A 24941-nucleotide genomic window follows, 5' to 3' on the forward strand; every position below is an offset into this window, starting at 1 on the left:
TAAGCAAAGGGTCTGAAAACTTATGTAAATGTGCAAACATTTCTGAATACCTGTTGTTTTTGCTCTGTCATTATTGATAGTGTGGGAGAAGATTGTTGAGGGAACAAAACAATTTAATACATTTTAGAGTAAGGCTGTAACAAAATGTGGAAAAAGTCAAGGGTCTGAATACTTTCCGAATGCACTGTAGATGTGTTTGGTTCACTTGACCATAAATAAGACTTACCTTGACATAGGGCACCCTGTTTTTATCCTCATGTACAGACAGGTTGTTCTTAGTTACTGCAGAGGGAAGAAAAAAAAACATTTTATTATTGCAGTTATTACATTACTTATTATGTTGATCACAATATTAACAAGGAATCATCAACAGGCAGGTACCAGCATTTAGAAGCACAAAGCAGCCACAACATGTTTTATTTTTTTCATCTGAATGCTGCAGAATATAAGTTCACTGTCTAGACAAAATCAACTCAATTGAAGTACAGTTGAAGTCAGTTTGTCACAATTCCTGACATTTAATCCTAGTAAGAATTCCCTGTCTTAGGTCAGTTAGGATCACCCCTTTATTTTAAGAATGTGAAATGTCGGAACAATAGTAGAGAGAATAATTTATTTCAGCTTTTACTTCTTTCATCACATTCCCAGTTGGTCAGAAGTTTACATACACTCAATTAGTATTTGGTAGCATTGCCTATAAATTGTTTAACTTGGGTTAAACGTTTTGGTTAGCCTTCCACAAGCTTCCCACAATAAGTTGGGTGAATTTTGGCCCATTCTTCCTGACAGAGCTGGTGTAACCGAGTCAGGTTTGTAGGCCTCCTTGCTCGCACACACTTTTTCAGTTCTGCCCACAAATATTCTATAGGAATGACATCAGGGCTTTGTGATGGCCACACCAATAGCTTGACTTTGTTGTCCTTAAGCCATTTTTCCACAACTTTGGAAGTATGCTTGGGGTCATTGTCCCCATACTTAGTAAACTTCTGACCCACTGGAATTGTGACACAATGAATTAAAAGTTAAATAATCTGTCTGTAAACAATTGTTGGAAAAATTACTTGTGTCATGCACAAAGTAGATGTCCTAACCGACTTGCCAAAACTATAGTTTGTTAACAAGAAATGTGTGGAGTGGTTGAAAAACGAGTTTTAATGACACCAACATAAGTGTATGCAAACTTCTGATTTCAACTGTATGTATGTGTGTGAGGGGGAGTAATTACCCAATAGATGATGTCTGCGTCCCAAATGGCACCCTATTCCCTATACAGTGCACACATTTTCACCAGAGCCCTTCCCGTCCTGGTGAAAAGTAATGGACTATATGAAATAGTGCGCCATTTGGGACACCCCCTAAATCTCCAGAATGGTCAAATGAGGACGCTTGCTGTGCCGTAACATACAGTACGTACCATCCAGTAGGTCCTTGATCCTGTCCAGGTAAATTTCAAAATATGAAACCTGCAACAGAGAGTCCTCTGATTAGAAACAATCTAGCTGGGCAGTGTTTTTGATTCGGATTATGTAGCTGATGTGGAATAGCTAGCTAGTTAGTAGATTCACAGGGCGCGCTCAGGCTTGAGGTACATTTCCGAATCACTTGAGGCCAGCTGTGTGGTTGAAGTGCTCCATACCTTGATATGGAACTCCAGGTTCTCGTCCATTGAGTAGATGTAGTTGAAGATGTCCTGGACTATTCTGGGGATGATCCCCATTCCATCCGGGTCATGGAGGCTACCCTTTACAGGACAAAGACAGGTTTCCGTCAAACTTAGAACAGTTGAAAGCAGGGTTGGGGTCAATTTTATTTAAATTCCGTCAACGCAGGAAGTAACCTGAAATTCCAATTTTACACGACTTTATTTGAGAGCATTTTAGGAATTTCAGTTTACTTCCTTCATTGACAATTTAAATGGAATTGACCCCAATCCTGGTTGAAATCATTTGACCAAACCCATTAAGATAGAAGCATGAAGCATGTAGAATTTTATAGGCCTCGCTCTCCCTCACCTCCATGGTGTGCGTTTTTCCAGACGATGTCTGCCCAAAGGCAAATATAGTCCCGTTGTAGCCCTCAAGGACATCTGTATGTAGCAAAAGACATTGAGAACTTAAAACAATTACTTTAAAAACTGCCGAGAAGGTTTGCACTGGTAGGACAGTGCCACAGGATAGTACCTTTCACAATCTTCTGAGCAGAGGCTTTGTACATCTGCTCCTGTGTCGTATTGGACCCGAACACTCGGTCAAACATGAACGGTTTACCCTGTAAGACGAGAGGGAAAGTCAAATCAGCAACAAAGTATACTTAGTAGGCCTCTCAAGAACAACAAGGTGATTAGGAAAAGTATCCAAAACAGAATTACTGTAACTTGCACCAATGTTGACATTTACTTCGGGCTGGGTAGTATCCTGTATTTTACTATACCACACACACAGGTATTGATGCAAGGACCGGTTTGGGTTTCTATATGACCTTTTATAACAGTATTTTAAGACTGACCACATTAAGTCAACTGGTCAATTGTTTGGTTGATCAAGGTTTTTTCTTGAGCAGTGGCAAATATATCTTTTAAAAAAAAATGTTATGGCACACGAGACACCCGTCTGATTCACGCCTGTCTGAGTGAACTAATCCATTGCGTAGACAGCACACCAGTAGTACATTTACCATTTTTTCAGATTATTTTAAATTTACCATCATTGTTTTTATATCCATTGAGAATGACAATAGTTTAACCTATTGAAAAAAATTGTTGCAGTGCTCTACCTTTCAATAAACCACTCAGCATGAAACATGAAACTCGGCATGAAACGTCATAAAAAAAGGCCAACATGATTACTTTTTATCCCTTAGCCTACAGCTGCATCTGTCAGGAGCTCACTGATGCAGGAAACTGAGGGCCCAGAATATCTTCTACGTTGTAAGTTTGCTAGCATGAGCTTCGGGCCTGACTAAGTTTAAATAGTTGAAACAATGTTTGAAGTTCCTCGCAGACAGGCCATGTGTAGCCAATGTGATTTATAGGATATTCCTATAATTTTTTTAAATCAGGACATTTTCCACATGCTGGCTGCAATGTTTTTATTTGTTGGCTTTATGTAGGCTACTTTTACATATAGGCAATGGCAATAAAAGCTTAGAAGTGTCATTTTCATTAATTAACCACATGACATTGATTTTGAGATAAGATTTTATTATAAATTAAATGACTGTTCCACAAAAAGGGGCATTTGAAAATCAGTAGAAATGGTACGATAACTTGGCACTCCGAATTGAAAAATTTGCCGGCAACTTCAGGAGCATAATGGAAGAACCTGCAAAGGACAGCAGCAGAAGGGGAGGGCATCAGACAAGCTCAATATTCAAACATAGCGTGTTGATACATGGAAAAATACATACAAATTTAGACCAATCAACAGCCCTACGGTATTTCAATGTTTGGTTTGTTAAATGTGACACGCCAATCTGCCAAGTGTAACGTCCATTTTTGTGTTTGCTACTTGAACCATCCTTCTCCCCTCTTCTACTTTCCACACCAAGCCCTGCCCCGTCACTCAGGGAGAGCAGTTGTGTGACCACGGAGTCACGAGCACTTGCCGACAAGTTGCCATTCACAAGATGTGGGTCACAACAATGCTGCTTTCTACTTTGCTTCTTAATATAAATCCACAAGCAAATAGTGTATCTTACTGTCTGCAAACTGCAAGTTTGTCTTCGCAGGTTGTAGCTAAAATAAATTGTGTTAGACGTTAAAGCTATTTGCTTTTTAGCTGGCTAGCTAGTTCAACTGTACAAGAGTCAGAGCAAATGTAGCTAGCTAATACAGCCTGATACCAGTGCTCGTGTATGCCTAAATAAGCATGTTGCAACGATATCTTGTATAATCAGAGGGATAGGTGAAGCCTGAATGGGTTAGCTACGGAAAACATGTAATGTAACATCTAATTAGAGTCCCCTGGTCAACACTTTGGTTCCTACCCGGTCATGTCAAACAATGTAGTCAAAGTGCTGCCCACTATATTCTAACAATAGAAATTTGAACATAATTATATTTCTCTGATCTAATAGTTCACATAAGTCCTTTGATCTAAATCGCAAGTCAAAATTGCAATTTGACCTACATTCTCACCCATATGATGCAGTGTGGAAATGATAAAACGAGGGCAGGAAATGCAGAATTTCATGAAAATGCTACATTTGGAAGGGGGGGGGGTTGAAGTTGGAGTGAACAGTATAAAAAGGCGCTCGCACACTAGTTTCGGTTTGCTCCTAGCATTACTTGGCTAGGCGAAGCGAATGCATGTGCCTCGCATACTCCCTTAAAAGATTGCATGAAAAACAAGGACAAACCATAATATTGCTGCTCGATACGCCGTAGCACCAGTTCTTCAAAAGTGAGTCAGAATAGTCCGAAGATTATTCAAGAAATCTGTAATTAATTTGACCTTTTGCCAAGATCTTAGTCTTGGAATTTTACATCCAACTAAGCTGTTTGGTGCAGTATTTCTCAAGTGAAAACTTGCATGAAAAATTGTCTCTTGTTGATGACAAACACCTCATTGAATAATCCCTACTAGTAGTAGTACAGTTGACCAATCACCGACGAAGGGGCTTAGACTTGGGTTACCAAACTTTGACTTGTCTCAGGAAAATGTGTGAGCAAATAGCCCCCCAAAAAACCTCATGTGCGAACCGGCAGGCCACATTTTGACTGGGAAACCTTAAAAGATGGGAGAAAGCCCCATTGAAATCACTTAGAATGTATGTGTTGCCACGCTAGGGACATGCACTACTCAAAGCATTTTATTACTTTTCTTCAAAAACATAAAGCTGTCAAAATATTGTGATACATTTTTGCCATATCTCCCTACATTTACTTGAGCCCTTTTATCTGAGGTTACATAGGCCTACTGATACAGCCTAGCTTATTATACATTTACATTTTAGTCATTTAGCAGACGCTCTTATCCAGAGCGACTTACAGTAGTGAATGCGTACATTTCATACATTTTTTTTTCCCCCCCCGTGGTGGTGTGTATACTGTATAGGCCTAATAGCCAGGTCTAATTAAAATGTTATATATATATATATATATATATATATATATATGACACCGGACCTCCATTTTAATACTTTACCATTATTCTAGAATAAACAAAATCAACCAAAAAATGAAAAAAAAAAAAAACAGGTACAGTGCATTCGGACCCCTTTACTTTTCCCACATTTTGTTATTTTACAGCCTTATTCTAAAATGGATTACATTTGGGGGTTTTCCTCATAAATCTACACAATACCCCATAATGAGCAACAACATTTTTGTAAATGTATAAAAATTTAAAAAAATGGACTTCCTGCATGGAATTCTGGGGAAAGGCTGCGTGCTGATCAAGCTCTGACAATTTGACTAAATTAAACTTTGAGTTATAAGTACATACTTGACCTAAACTGGACTGGCAATGAGTAAGGATAAATATTCAAGTGAAAGATGGTATCGAAGGTAAACACGGTGAATTAAGTCGATCACCGAGCCCAACTCCACGATGTGGTAGAGGCTGCCATCACAGCCAAAACAGTGATGGGAGGTTCATCTCATGGTAGAATTGAAATTATTTTGACGAGAAACAGCCACCTCACTCGGCAAAATGCAAATCTCTATTGATGGCATTAAGACTACTCGAGAGAAAAATGATAAACGGATGACCCACATTGAAAAGAAGAATGAGGAACACGACGAAAAGTGAATACAAGACCAGGCTATTAGCTACGTGATGGGCCAGGTATAGCAATTGCAAAAGGGAGAATTGTTGGAAAACTTTTCACGTCGTAATATCATTTTTGGGGTCGAAACCAATGCAGAAAGGGGGCAGAAAATGTATACATTTGTGGACAAGATTCTGAGGGAGATCTTGGAAATCGATACTGCAACACCTTTGGTCATAGAGGGGGCCCACAGAACCGCACACCTGAAGCCCAGAGCAGGCCCGGAGCGAAGGACAGAGGCCAGCGCTGTCATCGTGCGCCTTCTCAACGAAACAGGATATAATGCAGCTGTCTAGAACCAAGGGACAACTATTCTACAAAGACAACCGCATATCTATCTTTAATGACTATTCTGCAGAGCTTTTGCGGAAGAGGAAAGATTACAACATGATCAAGAAAGAACTGGCAGCCAAAAACGACATATACCCTGATGTTCCCTGCGAAGCTGCAGGTCACCCATGAGAGCAAAATGCACATCTTGGATTCTGTACATGTTGCCGAATCCATCCTGCGCTCCATTGAAATTACAACACCTTCCAGATCAAAGGATGATTAAATAATTATTCAATCTGGAAAAAAACAGTATAGCCTGCTTTCCTCATTCCCACTTTTAGTAGGCTTCAGAATACAGATTTTCAATGTTTTACGGCAATTACATATAGGCTACCCAAGTGTGGGTTAGTCAAAATATTAGAATAAAATGTGCTGATCCTTTATGTATTTATACAAGGCTTTTGGAATACTTTTAATTTCCAGCGTTTAACCCTTACTGTTTAGGACAGCCTGCTTTAGAAGCTGAGACAGTTAAGCCATTCTGTTTTCTTACAGCCTAATATTATTTGAGTTGGGAGAGCCTATTAAATGTTATGGGCTCTTCCCCTTTGTTTCTTATTCATTTTTACATACAGGCTACTCTTTAAATGATAGGTCGCTGAAGTTTAAGCAGTGAACCATTGTGGGGTACACAAGGCATTTCTAGGTCTTGTGGAATATTTTGGTTCAACTATCCCCAATTCAATAGAATTGCAATCCTCTGCATGCACAGTGCACAGCTGATTCTCAAGACCTTGCACACTAATGAGATGTTATTGAGCCCACACTACTATACTGTCTGAGCCAAGGACTACATGCTTTCTGGTAAGTTTTGAACAATACTAGGTGGGGTGAATATATTTTATATCACATACATGTTTTTGTTAACTAGTAAATAGTAGCCTACAGCAAAGTGTGTTTAAATCATTTCTAACTTGTTAAAACCTCTTGGGGCTAGGGGGCAGTATTGAGAATTGTGAAAAAAATATGTGCCCATTTTTAACTGCCTCCTACACCAACTCAGAAGCTAGAATATGCATATTATTGTTCAGGTTTGGATAGAAAACACAGAATTTTCTAAAACTGTTTGAATGGTGTCTGTAAGTATAACAGAACTCATATGGCAGTCAAAACCCTGAGACAAATTCTGACAGGAAGTGGATACCTGATGTGTTGAATTACCTTTAAGCCTATGCCATTGAAACACAGGGGCTTATTAATTTTTGAGTACTTCCTATTGCTTCCACTAGATGTCACCAGTCTTTAGAAAGTGTTTTGAGTCTTATACTGTGAGAACTGAACGAACAAGAGCCTTGGAACGGTGGTGGCCGATTAGGCTCTGGCGCGCGAGTTCATGTTTGGTACTCTCGTTCCAAAACGTTTTAAAAGAGAATGCAAACGTCCGCCTTGAATATGATTCATGTTCTGGTTAAAAAAGGCACTAATGATTTATGCTATACAACGTTTGACATGTTTGAACGAACGTAAATATTTTTTTCCCCCTCGTTCATGACGAGAAGTCCGGCTGGCATAGATCATGGGCTAACACAGAGCTTTTTGGACATAAATTATGAGCTTTTTCGAACAAAACTACATTTGTTATGGACCTGGGATTACTGGAAGTGACATCTGATGAAGAGAATCAAAGGTAATGGATTATTTACATAGTATTTTCGATTTTAGATCTCTCCAACATGGCGGTTAGTCTGTATCGCAAAGCGTATTTTTCTGGGCGCAGTCCTCAGATTATTGCAAAGTGTGATTTCCCAGTAAGGTTATTTTTAAATCTGGCAATCCGGTTGCGTTCAAGAGATGTAAATCTATAATTCTTTGAATGACAATATAATATTTTACCAATGTTTTCGAATAGTAATTATTTAATTTGTTGTGCTGCTTGACTGGCGGTTATTGGAGGGAAAAGATTTCCTCAACATCAACGCCATAGTAAAACGCTGTTTTTGGATATAAATATGAACTTGATAGAACAAAAAACGCATGCATTGTCTAACATAATGTCCTAGGAGTGTCATCTGATGAGATTGTAAAAGGTTAGTGCATCATTTTAGCTGGTTTTCTGCTTCTGGTGACGCCTGTCTTTGAATTGACAAAACATTACACAGCTATTGTCAATGTACTCTCCTAACATAATCTAACTTTATGCTTTTGCTGTAAAGCCTTTTTGAAATCGGACAACGTGGTTAGATTAAGGAGATGTTTATCTCTCAAAGGGTGTAAGACAGTTGTATGTTTGAGAAATTTGAATTATGACATTTAATTGTTTTCAAATTTGGCGGTCTTGATATTTCACCTGTTGTTGATTGGGTGTACCAGGGGTGGGACGCTTGCGTCCCACATAGCCCATAGAGGTTAACAATTTCTGCTAGTTAGTTTGCTACCATGTGGGTTTTAGCTTGCTTGACCCTTCTGAGGAGTGTTTATTCACCTGTTTCCATACATCATTTTAAAACATTTCTTACAAAGGAGTTGTTTAATCTAGCGGCTTAACTATTTATCTGTACATGGAATAGTATTATATTTTTTTATTATTATTATTATAATTTTTTTTTTTTTTACACACAAAAAAAATTTACAGGAAAATGCCACGGGCACTAACTGATGTGTGGAGACATTTCATTGCAGCTAAGGTAGAAGGAAAAGCTGTGTACATTTGCAAATTCTGTGACAAATCATATGTGAAGAACGCAAAGATGCAGAATCATCTGGCCAAGTGCATAATGTCCCCTCAGTGCTCACAACAAGCATCCAATGACAAAAGTCCCTCAAATTCATAATTTTCACCTTGAATAGAAGTAGACACCTTATCGATAGCAACAGCTCACGGTCCTCCTGGAATCAGAAGATTTTTTTGGACTCAGTGGAGGAACGTAGCCAGAGAAATGCTGATGAATGTCTTGCTCGAGCTGTGTATGCAACGAGTTCACCTTTGATGCTCACAGGCAATGCGTATTGGAAGAGATATCTGAATGTTCTTCGTCCAGCATACACCCCTCCAACCAGACATGCTTTATCTACTCATTTGCTGGATGCAGAGTTCAACAGAGTTCAAGTGAATGTCAAGCAAATCATAGAGAAAGCAGACTGTATTGCAATTATCTCTGATGGGTAGCCGAATGTTCGTGGGCAAGGAATAATTAACTACATCTCCACCAGTATTCTACAAGAGCACAGACACACCGGCCTCTATATTGCAGATGAGCTGAAGGCAGTCATCAATGCCCTTGGACCACAGAAAGGATATGCACTGGTGACAGACAACGCTGTGAACATGAAGGCTGCTTGTTCTAACCCTCACATCACACCCATTGGCTATGCTGCTCATGCATTGAATCTGCTCCTCAAGGACATCATGGCACTGAAAACAATGGATACACTACAAGAGAGCCAAGGAAATGGTTAGGTATGTGAAGGGTCATCAAGTTATAGCAGCAATCTACCTCACCAAGCAAAGTGAGAAGAATAAGAGAACCACATTGAAGCTGCCCAGCAACACCCGTGGGGGTGGTGTTGTCATCATCATGTTTGACAGTCTCCTGGAGGGGAAGGAATCTCTCCAAGAAATGGCCATATCACAGTCTGCCGATATGGACAGCCCATCAAGACGATCCTCCTGGATGAGTGGTAAATAGCCTGAAACCAGTAACAGTAGTCATTGCACGGATTGAGGGTCGACAATGCCATCCTGTCTGATGTTCAGACTCTGCTTTTTGAGCCTGACAACGAGCCATGCTCAACAAGGTTGGAAAGTGACAGTGAAGATGAGGCCTAAGAGTCTGGACATTGACGAGGTCCAGAGAGAAGACATGGAAACCTGAGAGGAAGACAACCAAAGCTTTATATTCTAGACTGTCAAACGTTTTTGGGAGATGCTATGTATTATTGGGGATCATTCAATATTCCCTTTTGTTGTTCAGTGAAATCATCCCATTTGGCAAACTGTCACAAGCGGGCTGTCATGTGCCTTTTACTGAGGAGTGGCTTCCGTCTGGTCACTCTACCATATAGGCCTGATTGGTGGAGTGCTGCTGAGATGGTTGTCCTTCTGAAAGATTCTCCCATTTCCACAGAGGAACTCTGGAGCTCTGGCAGTGTGACCATTGGGTTCTTGGTCCCATCCCTGACCAAGGCCCTTCTCCCTCGATTGCTCAGTTTGGCCAGCTCTAGGAAGAGTCCTGGTGTTTCCAAACTTATTCCATTTAAGAATGATGGAGGCCACTATGTTCTTGGGGACTCAACACTGCAGAAATGTTTAGTACCCTTCCCCAGATCTGTGCCTCGACACAATCCGGTCTCAGAGCTCCTTCGACCTCATGGCTTGGTTTTTGCTCTGACATGCACTGTCAACTGTGGGACCTTATATAGACAGGACATGACTTGGAAAGGCACACAAACACCTATCAATTGAACTTACCCCAAGTGGACTCCAAGTTGTAGAAACATCAAGGATGACCAATAGACACAGAATGCACCAGAGCTCAATTTCAAGTTTCATAGCAAATGGTCTGAATACTTATGTAAATGACGGATCTGTTTTTTCATTTGCAGTAAATTTGCAAAAACGTCAAAACCTATTTTTGCTTTGTCATTGTGGGGTATTGTGTGTAGATTGAGGGGGGGGGATCAAGTTTAGAATAAGGCTGTAATGTAACAAAAAGGTGGAAAAAGTGAAGGGGTCTGAATTAGAGGTCGACCGATTATTTTTCAACGCCGATACCAATTATTGGAGGACCAAAAAAAGCCGATACCGATTAAAAGCCGACGATTTTTTTAAATTTGTAATAATGACAATTACAACAATACTGAATGAACACTTATTTTAACTTAATATAATACATCAATAAAATCAATTTAGCCTCAAATAAATAATGAAACGCGTTCAATTTGGTTTAAATAATGCAAAAACAAAGCGTTGTAGAAGAAAGTAAAATTGCAATATGTGCCATGTAAAAAAGCTAACGTTTTAGTTCCGTGCTCAGAACATGAGAACATATGAACGTAACATGAGTCTTCAATATTCCCAGGTAAGAAGTTTCAGGTTGTAGGTATATTATAGGAATTATAGGACTATTTCTCTCTATACGATTTGTATTTCATACACCTTTGACTATTGGATGTTCTTATAGGCGCTTTAGTATTGCCAGTGTAAGAGTAAAGCTTCCGTCCCTCTCCTTGCTCCTACCTGGGCTCAAACCAGGAACACATCGAAAACAGCCACCCTCGAAGCAGCGTTACCCATGCAGAGCAAGGGGAACAACCACTCCAAGTCTCAGAGCGAGTGACGTTTGAAACGCTATTAGCCGGCACCCCGCTAACTAGCTAGCCATTTCACATCGGTTACACCAGCCTAATCTTGGGAGTTGATAGGCATGAAGTCATAAACAGCGCAATGCTTGAAGCATTGCGAAGAGCTGCTGGCAAAACGCACGAAAGTGCTGTTTGAATGAATGCTTATGAGCCTGCTGGTGCCTACTACCGCTGAGTCAGATTGCTCTATCAAATCATAGACTTAATTATAATATAATAAAAACACAGAAATATGAGAGACTTAGGTCATTAATATGGTCGAATCCGGAAACTCTCGAAAACAAACCGTTTTCTTTCAGTGAAATACGGAACCGTTCCGTATTTTATCTAACGGGTGGCATCCCTAAGTCTAAATATTCCTGTTACATTGCACAACCTTCAATGTTATGTCATAATTACGTAAAATTCTGTCAAATTAGTTCGCAACGAGCCAGGCGGCCCAAACTGTTGCATATACCCTGACTCTGCGTGCAATGAATGGAAGAGAAGTGACACAATTTCCCCTGGTTAATATTGCCTGCTAACCTAGATTTCTTTTAGCTAAATATGCAGGTTTAAAAATATATACTTCTGTGTATTGATTTTAAGAAAGGCATTGATGTTTATCGTTAGGTACAGTCGTGCAACGATTGTGCTTTTTTCGCAAATGCGCTTTTGTTAAATCATCCCACGTTTGGCGAAGTTGGCCGTCTTTGTTAGGAAGAAAGTCTTCACACAGTTCGCAACGAGCCAGGTGGCCCAAACTGCTGCATATATCCCGACTCTGTTGCGACACATTTTCCCTAGTTAAAAGAAATTCATGTTAGCAGGCAATATTAACTAAATATGCAGGTTTAAAAATATACTGCTCAAAAAAATAAAAGGGAACACTTAAACAACACAATGTAACTCCAAGTCAATGACACGTCTGTGAAATCAAACTGTCCACTTAGGAAGCAACACCGATTGACAATAAATGTCACATGCTGTTGTGCAAATGGAATAGACAACAGGTGGAAATTATAGGCAATAAGCAAGACACCCCCAATAAAGGAGTGGTTCAGCAGGTGGTGACCACAGACCACTTCTCAGTTCCTATGCTTCCTGGCTGATGTTTTGGTCACTTTTGAATGCTGGCGGTGCTTTCACTCTAGTGGTAGCATGAGACGGAGTCTACAACCCACACAAGTGGCTCAGGTAGTGCAGCTCATCCAGGATGGCACATCAATGCGAGCTGTGGCAAGAAGGTTTGCTGTGTCTGTCAGCGTACTGTCCAGAGCATGGAGGCGCTACCAGGAGACAGGCCAGTACATCAGGAGACGTGGAGGAGGCCGTAGGAGGGCAACAACCCAGCAGCAGGACCGCTACCTCCGCCTTTGTGCAAGGAGGAGCACTGCCAGAGCCCTGCAAAATGACCTCCAGCAGGCCACAAATGTGCATGTGTCTGCTCAAACGGTCAGAAACAGACTCCATGAGGGTGGTATGAGGGCCCGACGTCCACAGGTGGGGGTTGTGCTTACAGCCCAACACCGTGCAGGACGTTTGGCATTTGCCAGAGAACACCAAGATTGGAAAATTCGCCACTGGCACCCTGTGCTCTTCACAGATGAAAGCAGGTTCACACTGAGCACGTGACAGACGTGACAGAGTCTGGAGACGCCGTGGAGAACGTTCTGCTGCCTGCAACATCCTCCAGCATGACTGGTTTGGCGGTGGGTCAGTCATGGTGTGGGGTGGCATTTCTTTGGGGGGCCGCACAGCCCTCCATGTGCTCGCCAGAGGTAGCCTGACTGCCATTTGGTACCGAGATGAGATCCTCAGACCCCTTGTGAGACCATATGCTGGTGCGGTTGGCCCTGGGTTCCTCCTAATGCAAGACAATGCTAGACCTTATGTGGCTGGAGTGTGTCAGCAGTTCCTGCAAGAGGAAGGCATTGATGCTATGGACTGGCCCGCCCGTTCCCCAGACCTGAATCCAATTGAGCACATCTGGGACATCATGTCTCGCTCCATCCACCAACGCCACGTTGCACCACAGACTGTCCAGGAGTTGGCGGATGCTTTAGTCCAGGTCTGGGAGGAGATCCCTCAGGAGACCAACCCGCCACCTCATCAGGAGCATGCCCAGGCGTTGTAGGGAGGTCATACAGGCACGTGGAGGCCACACACACACTACTGAGCCTCATTTTGACTTGTTTTAAGGACATTACATCAAAGTTGGATCAGCCTGTAGTGTGGTTTTCCACTTTAATTTTGAGTGTGACTCCAAATCCAGACCTTCATGGGTTGATAAATTGGATTTCCATTGATTATTTTTGTGTGATTTTGTTGTCAGCACATTCAACTATGTAAAGAAAAAAGTATTTAATAAGATTATTTCTTTCATTCAGATCTAGGATGTGTTGTTTAAGTGTTCCCTTTATTTTTTTGAGCAGTGTATATACTTGTGTATTGATTTTAAGAAAGACATTGATGTTTATGCTCCAACGTGTACCTAACTAATGAGTCCTTTTCCGCGAATGCGCGCCGCATCGATCATATGCAACGCAGGACAGGCTAGATAAATTAGTAATATCAACCATGTGTAGTTAACTACTGATTATGAATGATTGTTTTTTTATATAGATAAGTTTAATGCTAGCTAGCAACTTACCTTGGCTTCTTACTGCATTCGCGTTACAGGCCGGCTCCTCGTGGAGTGCAATGTAAAGCGGGTGGTTAGAGCGTTGGACTAGTTAACCGTAAGGTTGCAAGATTGAATCCCCGAGCTGACAAAGTAAAAATCTGTCGTTCTGCCCCTGAACAAGGCAGTTAACCCACCGTTCCTAGACCGTCATTGAAAATAAGAATGTGTTCTTAACCGACTTGCCTAGTTAAATAAAGGTGTTAAAAAAAATGTCATCGGTGTCCAAAAATACCGATTACCAATTGTTATGAAAACTTGAAATCGGCCCTAATTAAATCGGCCATCCCAATAAATCGGTCGACCTCGTCTGAATACTTCCCAAATGCACTGTATTCAAACAGGCACAAGAGATGCCATTAGCCATCCACCAGGTCAATGAGAAACACAGCGGTATACCTTATTCACCACCAAACCAACTCAGTCCAAACATTAAACACAGCCTTTCATAATTAGGTTTGTGTCCACTAATGGACTAGCCTATATTGGAAGTAGACTCATTGTATAGACCTAGGCCATCTCACAAATGGCACCCTATTTTCCTGTAGAGTGCACTACTTTTGACAGGCTCTGGTCAAAAGTATTGCAATATATAGAGAATAGGCTGCCATTTGGGATAATCCCATGGGCCTTTCCCTTCTCATTGTGGCAGTAATGAACAGAGACAGCTAGGAAACATCAGCATCTTCCCTCTGAATCTGTAAGATGCAAAAGGATTTACATACTGACAACAGATCAGCAGAGCACGTCAGGCTGTTCATCTGACAGCAGCAGCCAATATCAATCACTACAGATAACAGAGGGAGTTTTTTTAAATTTATGACACAGCATCCCCTATAACATTGCATAGGCGAGACATCTGGAGTAGCTAAACAGTAGCTGAAACAGAATCAAAACCTATGGAAGCGGTCCTTTTATTTATACAATCGAACAGCATACAATTGAGGTTATTTTGGTGCAAAGACAGTTGTGTGTTGCTGACATTAATACATCTCTGTGTAGGATTGATGGAGTTGGAGTAGTATCTAAATTATTCACTACAGTACATGCATCTGAATCCCTGGCAATAGGCTGTGACTAGGCTACCTAGATCAAAAATCTGTCTGAGTCCTTATTCTCCAACCTTTTCCCCAAAGTGTGCACTTGCACACTATCTTGCATGGATTAACAATGATGGAAACTCCCTCCAGCCAATGCTTTAACCAATCCAAGTCTTTTAAATCCATTTAGGAAAGTGGGCAAGTACAAACTTCAGGAGAATCAAGACACAGTTTTAGTGTTGTGCTGCTGTGGCTATGTGCATAACTGAGCACTTCCAAAATGCTTCTGCTGCCTTGACAATGATCACTGATTATATGCCTGTGAGCACAGCCAAAATAACAGCCAAAGACTAGTCATCAGCATTCTATTAGGAAACCTTCCTTGGTTTTTGTCCCCCAAATGGCAACCTACTCCCTATGTAGTACGCTACTTTGACAGGGTTCGAGACTGCGACCAAAACATTTGGCTTTGACTTGGCAGTGCGGCACACATTTTTTGGTCATAGAGTGCCAGCAAATTTTTTGTTGTTGTTGCTGGTCACAGTTTCTGGTTTAGATTTTTTGGGTATGCAACGGGCATGCAAACCAGGTATCCCAAAAGCTTGTTACGAAGTCTTTGCAACGCACAATTTAGTCATGTGCTGTTTGAATGAACATTTCTAAAGGCTTTCCAAAAAAACCTTCCCAATTAAAATGTTGGACTGCAAAGTAGGCCTCTACCTGGCAAAATTATATTATGATTTGTAAATGCCCCTTAATTATTATAGTAGAAAGGTTAAGATATAAAAGTAAACAAACTAAATCATGAAAATCTATTTTGTAAACTGATATTAAATTAACAAACCCGTTTGAAAAACTAAACTGAAAAGTATCTTTGACCCCAAAAATAACTACTCTGAACAAAAATAAACATGTAAAGTGTTGGTCCCATGTTTCATGAGCCAAAATTAAATATCCCAGAAATATTCCACAGAAAAAGTATTTCTCTCAAATATTCCACAAATGTTTACATCCTTGTTAGTTAGCATCCTTTGCCAAGATAATCCATCCACCTGACAGGTGTGGCATATCAAGAAGCAAGGATCATTACACAGGTCCACCTTGTGCTGGGAAAATAAAAGGGCACTCTAAAATGTGCAGTTTTATCACAACACCACAGATGTCTCAAGCTTTGAGGGAGCGTGCAATTGGCATGCTGACTGCAGGAATGTCCACCAGAGCTGTTCCCAGAGAATTGAATGTCCATAAGCCGCCTCCAACTTCGTTTTAGAGAATTTGGCAGTACGTCCAACTGGCCTCACCACCGCAGACCACATGTATGGTGTCGTGTGGGCGAGAGGTCTGCGGATGTCAACATAGTGAACAGATTGCCCCATATGGCGGCGGGATTATGTATGGTCAGGCATAAACTACAGACAGCGAACACAATTGCATTTTATCTGTGTCAATTTGAATGCAGAGATCCCGAAGCCCATTGTTTTGCCATTCATCCGCCGCCATCGCCTCATGTTTCAGTATGATAATGCACGGCCCCATGTGTCAAGGATATGTACACAATTCCTGGAAGCTGAAAATGTCCCAGTTCTTCCATGATCTGCATACTCAGACATGTCACCCATTGAGTATGTTTGGGATGCTCTGGATCGACGTGTACAACACCGTGTTCCAGTTCCTGCCAATATCCAGCAACGTCACACAGCCACTGAAGAGAAGTGGGACAAGATTACACAATCAGCATGTGGGAACTCCTTCAAGACTGTTGGGAAATCTGATCATAATTCTATCCTCCTGATTCCTGCTTACAAGCAAAAATGTAAGTAGGAAGCACCAGTGACTTTGTCTATAAAAAAAAGTCCTTCCACCAGTTTCGGCGCTATTCCTTTTAAATCCAAGTCAAATTGACTTAAATTTAAATTAAGAGTGATGCACCTATATGATATTGTCGGCCGATACTCAATATTTTCCTTGCCGAAAAGCCCGATACCGATAAAAAAAAATTGCGTCCTTTTAAGCATTCTAGTACAGTTAAATAGTTAACACACACATGGACGCAGCGGTCTAATGCACTGTATCTCAATGTCACTACTGTCCCTGGTTCGAATCCAGGCTGTATCACCTCATTTGTTCAGTCGTTTCATTATTAAACAGGATTTCTACGGAATGCCGTTCGGGTCTTTGCGTGTCAAAAAAGAAACGTCAAATAACACCTGTTTTCCTGTTTTGCTAGCTAACTATAAAGAACTGTCTTATAAATTAGGGTTATTTGATTAATGGTGGTCGACCCATCTAAGCGAAGCTAGCCACAATAAGGATTAGCCACAATTACAGACTTTGCGGTTATCCTTCAAAATAAAAGTATGGCATAATTCTACTATTTGTCTTCATTTGCATTACTGTCAATGAGATACTTTTATTTTGAAGACAAATTCCACTATTGTGCCTAATCCTTATTGTGGCTAGCTTCACAACACATAACCCGGTCAGGTCGAGCCTCACTAGCCAGATGAAGCAGGCTGGCTGCTTATAACGTTAGCTTTGGGCAAAAGGGTTAAAGTAGCTGGCTAGCTATTTATTTTCATGAACTGAAGTTAAATTTCAATAGGCGAACAACAAGTGGCTACCTAGCTAATACTTACAAGGATTCCAAAATCATTGCTAAGAATAATGAAAATGACTGCCGTTTCTACTGGTCATTGTTTCCAGGCTGGTTGTATTGGTGCTAGCTAGGTACCAAGCTAAAGCAAGCTAGCTACCCCAGAAGTTGCGGTAGAACAAATAATGTTTTATTACCAACGCGATATTGTAAACACATCATTCATGACCAGTGTTTGCAGACTTTTGTACAGCTTTGACAGTGCTACTGATAGTAATGGTGGCGCATGGCTTGCACGTGCAAATTCAGAACACACAACATTCTATAATAGAACTGTGTTATTTGACATGTCAAATTAAAAGCTTATTTAACGGGTCAAATAGTGTTATTTCAGGTACATCTTTTTTGACACGCAAAAGACCCAAACGGCGTTCCATAGTATGTCACAAAGCTAATAGCAGTGACGCTATATTACTGTGTAACTAAGTTAGGGCAACATCTGAACAATAGCGCACTTGATAACGTTAGTGTGTACCGGTACTCGACATGTCGCGAAAACCAACATCACCCACAGAGAACGGTTGATTGTGAAGGGCAATGAATTCCATAATCATGGCGTTAATGGATTTCGCCTTTGAGTTGTCTTACTGAAATGTTCTTACTCTTTCAAATGACTGCTTGACTGCTTGATCCACACAGCAGACATTGTGGGCTAGGTTAGGAATGCTGTGTTGCAGGTGTAGCGCAAAATTTTACGTAGTGTCATTACGTAATGTACCTACGTTATATACAGTTGAAGTCGGAAGTTTACATACACTTAGGATGGATTCATTAAAACTCGTTTTTCAACCACTCCACAAATTTCTTGTTAAAACTATAGTTTTGGCAAGTCGGTTAGGACATCTACTTTGTGCATGACAAAAGTTATATTTCACTGTATCACAATTCCAGTGGGTCAGAAGTTTACATACACTAAGTTGACTGCCTTTAAAAAGCTTGGAAAATTCCAGAAAATGATGGCTTGGCTTTAGAAGCTTCGGCTAGGCTAATTGAGTCAATTGGAGGTGTACCTGTATTTCAAGGCCTACCTTCAAACTAAGTGCCTCGTTGCTTGACATCATGGGAAAATCAGAAGAAAAAAAAATCAGCCAAGACCTCAGTAAAAAAAATGGTATACCTCCACAAGTCTGGTTCATTTTTGGGAGAAATTTCCAAATACCTGAAGGTACCACGTTCATCTGTACAAAAAAATAGTAAGCAAGTATAAACACAATGGGATGAAGCAGCCATCATACCTCTCAGGAAGGAGACGCATTCTGTCTCCTAGAGTTGAACGTACTTTGGTGTGAAAAGTGCAAATCAATCCCAGAACAACAGCAAAGGACCTTGTGAAGATGCTGAAGGAAACAGGTACAAAAGTATCTATAACCCCAGTAAAACGAGTCCTATATCGACATATCCTGAAAGGCCGCTCAGCAAGGAAGAAGTCACTGCTCCAAAAACTCCATAAAAAAGCCAGACTACGGTTTGCAACTGCACATGGGGACAAAGATTGTACTTTTTGGACAAAAGTCCTCTGGTCTGATGAAACAAAAATAGAACTGTTTGGCCATAATGACTATCGTTATGTTTGGAGGAAAAAGGGGGAGGCTTGCAAGCCGAAGAACATCATCCCAACCGTGAAGCACGGGGGTGGCAGCATCATGTTGGGAGGGTGCTTTGCTGCAGGAGTGAGTGGTGTACTTCACAAAATAGATGGCATCATGAGGTAGGAAATTATGTGGATATATTGAAGCAACATGTCAAGACATCAGTCAGGAAGTTAAAGCTTGGTCGCAAATGGGTCTTCCAAATGGACAATGACCCCAAGCATACTTCCAAAGTTGTGGCGAAATGGCTTAAGGACAACAAAGTCAAGGTATTGGAGTGGCCATCACAAATCCCTGATGTCAATCCCTTACAAAATTTGTGGGCAGAACTGAAAAAGCATGTGTGAGCAAGGAGGCCAATAAACCTGACTCAGTTACACCAGCTCTGTCAGGAGGAATGGGCCAAAATTCACCCAACTTATTGTGGGAAGCTTGTGGAAGGCTACCCGAAACATTTGACCCAAGATAAACAATTTAAAGGCAATACTACCAAATACTAATTGAGTGCATGTAAGCTTCTAACCCACTGGGAATGTGATGAAAGAAGTAAAAGCTGAAATAAATCACTACTATTATTCCAACATTTCACATTCTTAAAATAAAGTGGTGATCCTAACAGGCTGACTACACCGCTCAAGTTGTGTGCGCGAGCGCTGCGAAATAAATGTAGACATCTGTTATTCAATTATTGCACCCACACCGCCAACAAGCGTCTGCGTTGCCAAGAGCTAAAATAAAAATCAGCTCTATTTCTGAAGCAGATCACACTGTAGGTCCTGCCTCTCCCATCTCCTCATTGGTTTATAGAAGCAGGTACCCACGTGCCATCTCCTTATTGGTTATACCCACGTGGGTGACTAAAAGACGAACGAGGTCAGTGGCGGTAATGCACCTAATTTATGAAAGTTGCCAATAGCAATATAAAGTCAAGAGAAGAAGAAGCCTGGAAAGAGGAGAGATGACTAGAAACGATTCGGTTGACCGTTTTGTGTGTGGATTAATTGGCGGAGTAGAGGACCTTGTGCATTTCAGGTAAAATAACAACTCAATGTTTATATCCCAGGACAAATTAGCTAGCAAGTGCAAGCTAGCTAGCTAGCTTAATTGCCATAAATGTTTAATGCTTTTCGACCTGTCCCCAAATTAATATACTGCTCAAAAAAATAAAGGGAACACTTAAACAACACATCCTAAATCTGAATGAAAGAAATAATCTTATTAAATACTTTTTTCTTTACATAGTTGAATGTGCTGACAACAAAATAACACAAAAATAATCAATGGAAATCCAATTTATCAACCCATGGAGGTCTGGATTTGGAGTCACACTCAAAATTAAATTTAGTAGTGTGTGTGGCCTCCACGTGCCTGTATGACCTCCCTACAATGCCTGGACATGCTCCTGATGAGGTGGCGGATGGTCTCCTGAGGGATCTCCTCCCAGACCTGGACTAAAGCATCCGCCAACTCCTGGACAGTCTGTGGTGCAACGTGGCGTTGGTGGATGGAGCGAGACATGATGTGCTCAATTGGATTCAGGTCTGGGGAATGGGCGGGCCAGTCCATAGCATCAATGCCTTCCTCTTGCAGGAACTGCTGACACACTCCAGCCACATGAGGTCTAGCATTGTCTTGCATTAGGAGGAACCCAGGGCCAACCGCACCAGCATATGTTCTCACAAGGGGTCTGAGGATCTCATCTCGGTACCTAATGGCAGTCAGGCTACCTCTGGCAAGTACATGGAGGGCTGTGCGGCCCCCCAAAGAAATGCCACACCACACCATGACTGACCCACCGCCAAACCGGTCATGCTGGAGGATGTTGCAGGCAGCAGAACGTTCTCCACGGCGTCTCCAGACTCTGTCACGTGCTCAGTGTGAACCTGCTTTCATCTGTGAAGAGCACAGGGCGCCAGTGGCGAATTTGCCAATCTTGGTGTTCTCTGGCAAATGCCAAACGTCCTGCACGGTGTTGGGCTGTAAGCACAACCCCCACCTGTGGACGTCGGGCCCTCATACCACCCTCATTGAGTCTGTTTCTGACCATTTGAGCAGACACATGCACATTTGTGGCCTGCTGGAGGTCATTTCGCAGGGCTCTGGCAGTGCTTCTCCTGCTCCTCCTTGCACAAAGGCGGAGGTAGCGGTCTTGCTGCTGGGTTGTTGCCCTCCTACGGCCTCCTCCACGTCTCCTGATGTACTGGCCGGTCTCCTGGTAGCGCCTCCATGCTCTGGACACTACGCTGACAGACACAGCAAACCTTCTTGCCACAGCTCGCATTGATGTGCCATCCTGGATGAGCTGCACTACCTGAGCCACTTGTGTGGGTTGTAGACTCCGTCTCATGCTACCACTAGAGTGAAAGCACCGCCAGCATTCAAAAGTGACCAAAACATCAGCCAGGAAGCATAGGAACTGAGAAGTGGTCAGTGGTCACCACCTGCAGAACCACTCCTTTATTGGGGGTGTCTTGCTAATTGCCTATAATTTCCACCTGTTGTCTATTCCATTTGCACAACAGCATGTGAAATTTATTGTCAATCAGTGTTGCTTCCTAAGTGGACAGTTTGATTTCACAGAAGTGTGATTGACTTGGAGTTTTTTGAGCAGTGTATAATTGGTTCAGAGTTTGTTTTGATATTTTAACCTGCGTGTAGTGATCGCGTTTGGTGTGGGAGGACAAAATAAATTTATGCACGATGGCGCACACTCGCAGCCGGTTTGGGTTCTGTGTAACTGACTTAAAATCTAGGTGGAACAACAACAAAAAACGCAACAATTTCAAAGATTTTACTGAGTTCATAAGGAAACCATTCAATTGAAATAAATTCATTAGGCCCTAATCTATGGATTTCATACGACTGGGAATACAGATATGCATCGGTTGGTCAAAGTTACATTAAACTGAGAGAAATAAGCCTTGTGCACACAATGAGAGAAATAAGCTTTTTGTGAATATCTTATTTCAGCTCATAAAACCTGGGACCAACACTTTACATGTTGCATGTATAATAACCTTCTCTACACTGTACAGTACAAAAACAGTTGGCCGAACTGTATTTTCATAGGCGTGCAATTGAATTAAAGGGCTAGGGATTTTTTGGGGGCCCACCAATCTTTAGGTAAAAAAAAAATAATAACCTACAACTCACCAGCTAAAAACAAGTTAAATTTAGGGAATCTGATTAAGTACCCAGCCCGAAAAAAAATAAAGATGTGATTGTGTCTCAATGTAGTCATCTATGATTTATTTATTTTTTCTAAAATACAAATCTCATTGTGCTTAGTTGTGGTCAATTTGCAGTGTATTATAATTATGTTCCGGCCCCTTAACCATCCACCCCGACAAAAGTTCCCAAGAGATAACTGATTTATTTAGGGCCCTACAACTGTAGAATGACTCTTCAAAATCATTAACAATAACACAGAGATTTGGGCAAACAAAACGCAAATATGATATTGTTGCATTAAAATGTAATTTGTGTATGGAGGGTAGGTTGTTATAGGCTACTTGCTCAGGCCACAAATTAAAGATACAATTTTAATTATGCATGCATCATGCGCTTTCAGAGGCCGTTATTCTTTCATTCGGGACGGTTGGCACTAGCCCGGTGTGCCACTGGCCACGTCAAGCCCAGAAAGGGCATGCTATTTTAAAAGATGGCTAGACATTATTAGCCTGGTTCTGTATGGAATGCAGGTACATTATGGGACACAGGTCAGGTCATTATCGCTGCTCAGGGGGCAAAATAAAATTGGTGTACTGGTGCCATCAACTGAAGAAGTTTTAGCCACCAGTGGAAAAAGTTGATTGTAGGGCTCTAGATTAGGGCCCATAGTGCACTACTACATAAACAAGGAATAGGGTGGCATTTGGGAAGCAGCCTTAACTTCACTTGCACCCACTGGGCTGGCACAAAAACAGAGCCATTCTACAGAGGAGAGGAGAGGTAGAACAAAAAGCCTATAAATTATACCCAGGAGCTTCAGGCAGAGCTACAGTAGACAGAACGCCAGGCCCATTCTCATAAAAGGAAATTACTTCATCAGACTGACTTACTCAGGCTTCTATGTCTGCGTTCCAAATAGCTCCCTATTCCCCTGCCTATGGTCATAAATTGTGCACCATTTAAGGAATAGGGTGCCAATTTGGATGCATCCTATTTCACTGTTCAGAACCCTACGAATGTCTGCAGCCAACCAACCTCTTAGACTGTGGCACAGTAATAGGCCCACAGTCTCTCTGTTGTCCTCCATTACTGGAAGATAAACTGGCTAATTTGTCTCTGTACCTGGTTCTCTGAAAGGCACAGCCCATTGTTCATTGCAGAGAAGTCAGGTTGTTGACTAGACTGAGCATGGAATGCAAGGATTTAGGCAAGCTCTCATTCATTCATTATATATATATATATACACACACACAGTCATTGTAGTGTGGCCATAGCAGTGCAGGCTCCCTGGAGCAAATTAGGATTAAGTGCCTTGCTCAAGGGCACGTTGAACGATTTTTCACCTTGTCGGCTTGGGTATTCGAACCAGCGACCTTTTGGTTACTGGCCCAATGTTTTAACGGCTAGCCTACCTGCCGCCGCACCCGATACCCTGCTACAATGGGTAACAATGGGGTTAGGTCGCGGCAGGTAGCCTAGTGGTTAAGACATTGGGCCAGTAAACGAAACGTTACTGGTTTGAATCCCCGAGCCGATTAGGTAGAAAAATCAGTGGATGTGCCCTTGAGCAAGGCACTTAACGCCAATTTCTCCTGTAAGTCGCTCTGGATAAGATCGTCTGCTAAATGACCAAAACGTCAAATGTTAGCCAGCGAAACTGAACATCTCACCAACAAAGAGGCCAATATTATTCAAATGAATGCAAAGGCAGACACTTGAAAATACCATCAAATTATACAGCCTACCCTGGGATTCCGAATCCAGCTAATGCTAACTAGTCAGCCTCATTCTCTGAGGCCTGGGTATGATTCCCAAATGGCTCCTTATGAGTGCACTACTTTTAAATCAGGGCCCATTTGGGCCTCATTCCATGAGGTCTGTGTTGGTGTACTAGGAAATGACGTACGGTGCATTTGGAAAGTATTCAGACCCCTTGACTTTTCACATTATAGCCTTATTTCTAAAATTGATTTAATTGTTTTTTTCCCCCCTCTCAAATCAACACCCCATGATGACAAAGCAACAAAAAAAATCTAATCTTTGTGCAAACCCCCCCCCGGAATAATCACATTTACATAAGTATTCAGACCCTTTACTCAGTACTTTGTTGAAGCACCTTTGCCAGCGATTAGAGCCTCGAGTCTTCTTGGGTATGACGCTACAAGCTCGGCACACCTGCATTTGGGGAGTTTCTCCCATTCTTCTCTGCTGTTCCTCTCAAGCTCTGTCAGGTTGGATGGGGAGCGTCGCTGCCCAGCTATTTTCAGGTCTCTCCAGAGATGTTCGATCGGGTTCAAGTCCGGGCTCTGGCTGGGCCACTCAAGGACATGTCCCAAAGCTACTCCTGCATTGTCTTGGCTGTGTGCTTAGGGTCGCTGTCCTGATGGAAGGTGAACCATTGCCCCAGTCAGGTCCTGAGCAAT

The 24941-nt window shown here is 41.7% G+C and overlaps 1 protein-coding gene across 1 annotated transcript in view; it reads right to left on the reverse strand.

The window, feature by feature from the left end:
• The window catches only part of LOC106590040 (kinesin-1 heavy chain), a 53429-nt gene that overhangs the window by 25455 nt on the left and 3033 nt on the right, over nt 1-24941 (reverse strand). Inside the window, exons 2-6 of the mRNA XM_014180536.2 lie at nt 2181-2268; nt 2013-2086; nt 1637-1741; nt 1415-1463; nt 227-282 (exon numbers count right to left, since the gene is read on the reverse strand). Of these exons, the coding sequence (XP_014036011.1) occupies nt 227-282; nt 1415-1463; nt 1637-1741; nt 2013-2086; nt 2181-2268 (372 nt within the window). The remainder of the gene's footprint in view (nt 1-226; nt 283-1414; nt 1464-1636; nt 1742-2012; nt 2087-2180; nt 2269-24941) is intronic.

The sequence above is a fragment of the Salmo salar genome, chromosome ssa29 (assembly GCF_905237065.1).
Source record: "Salmo salar chromosome ssa29, Ssal_v3.1, whole genome shotgun sequence".
Classification (NCBI taxonomy): Eukaryota; Metazoa; Chordata; class Actinopteri; order Salmoniformes; family Salmonidae; genus Salmo; species Salmo salar.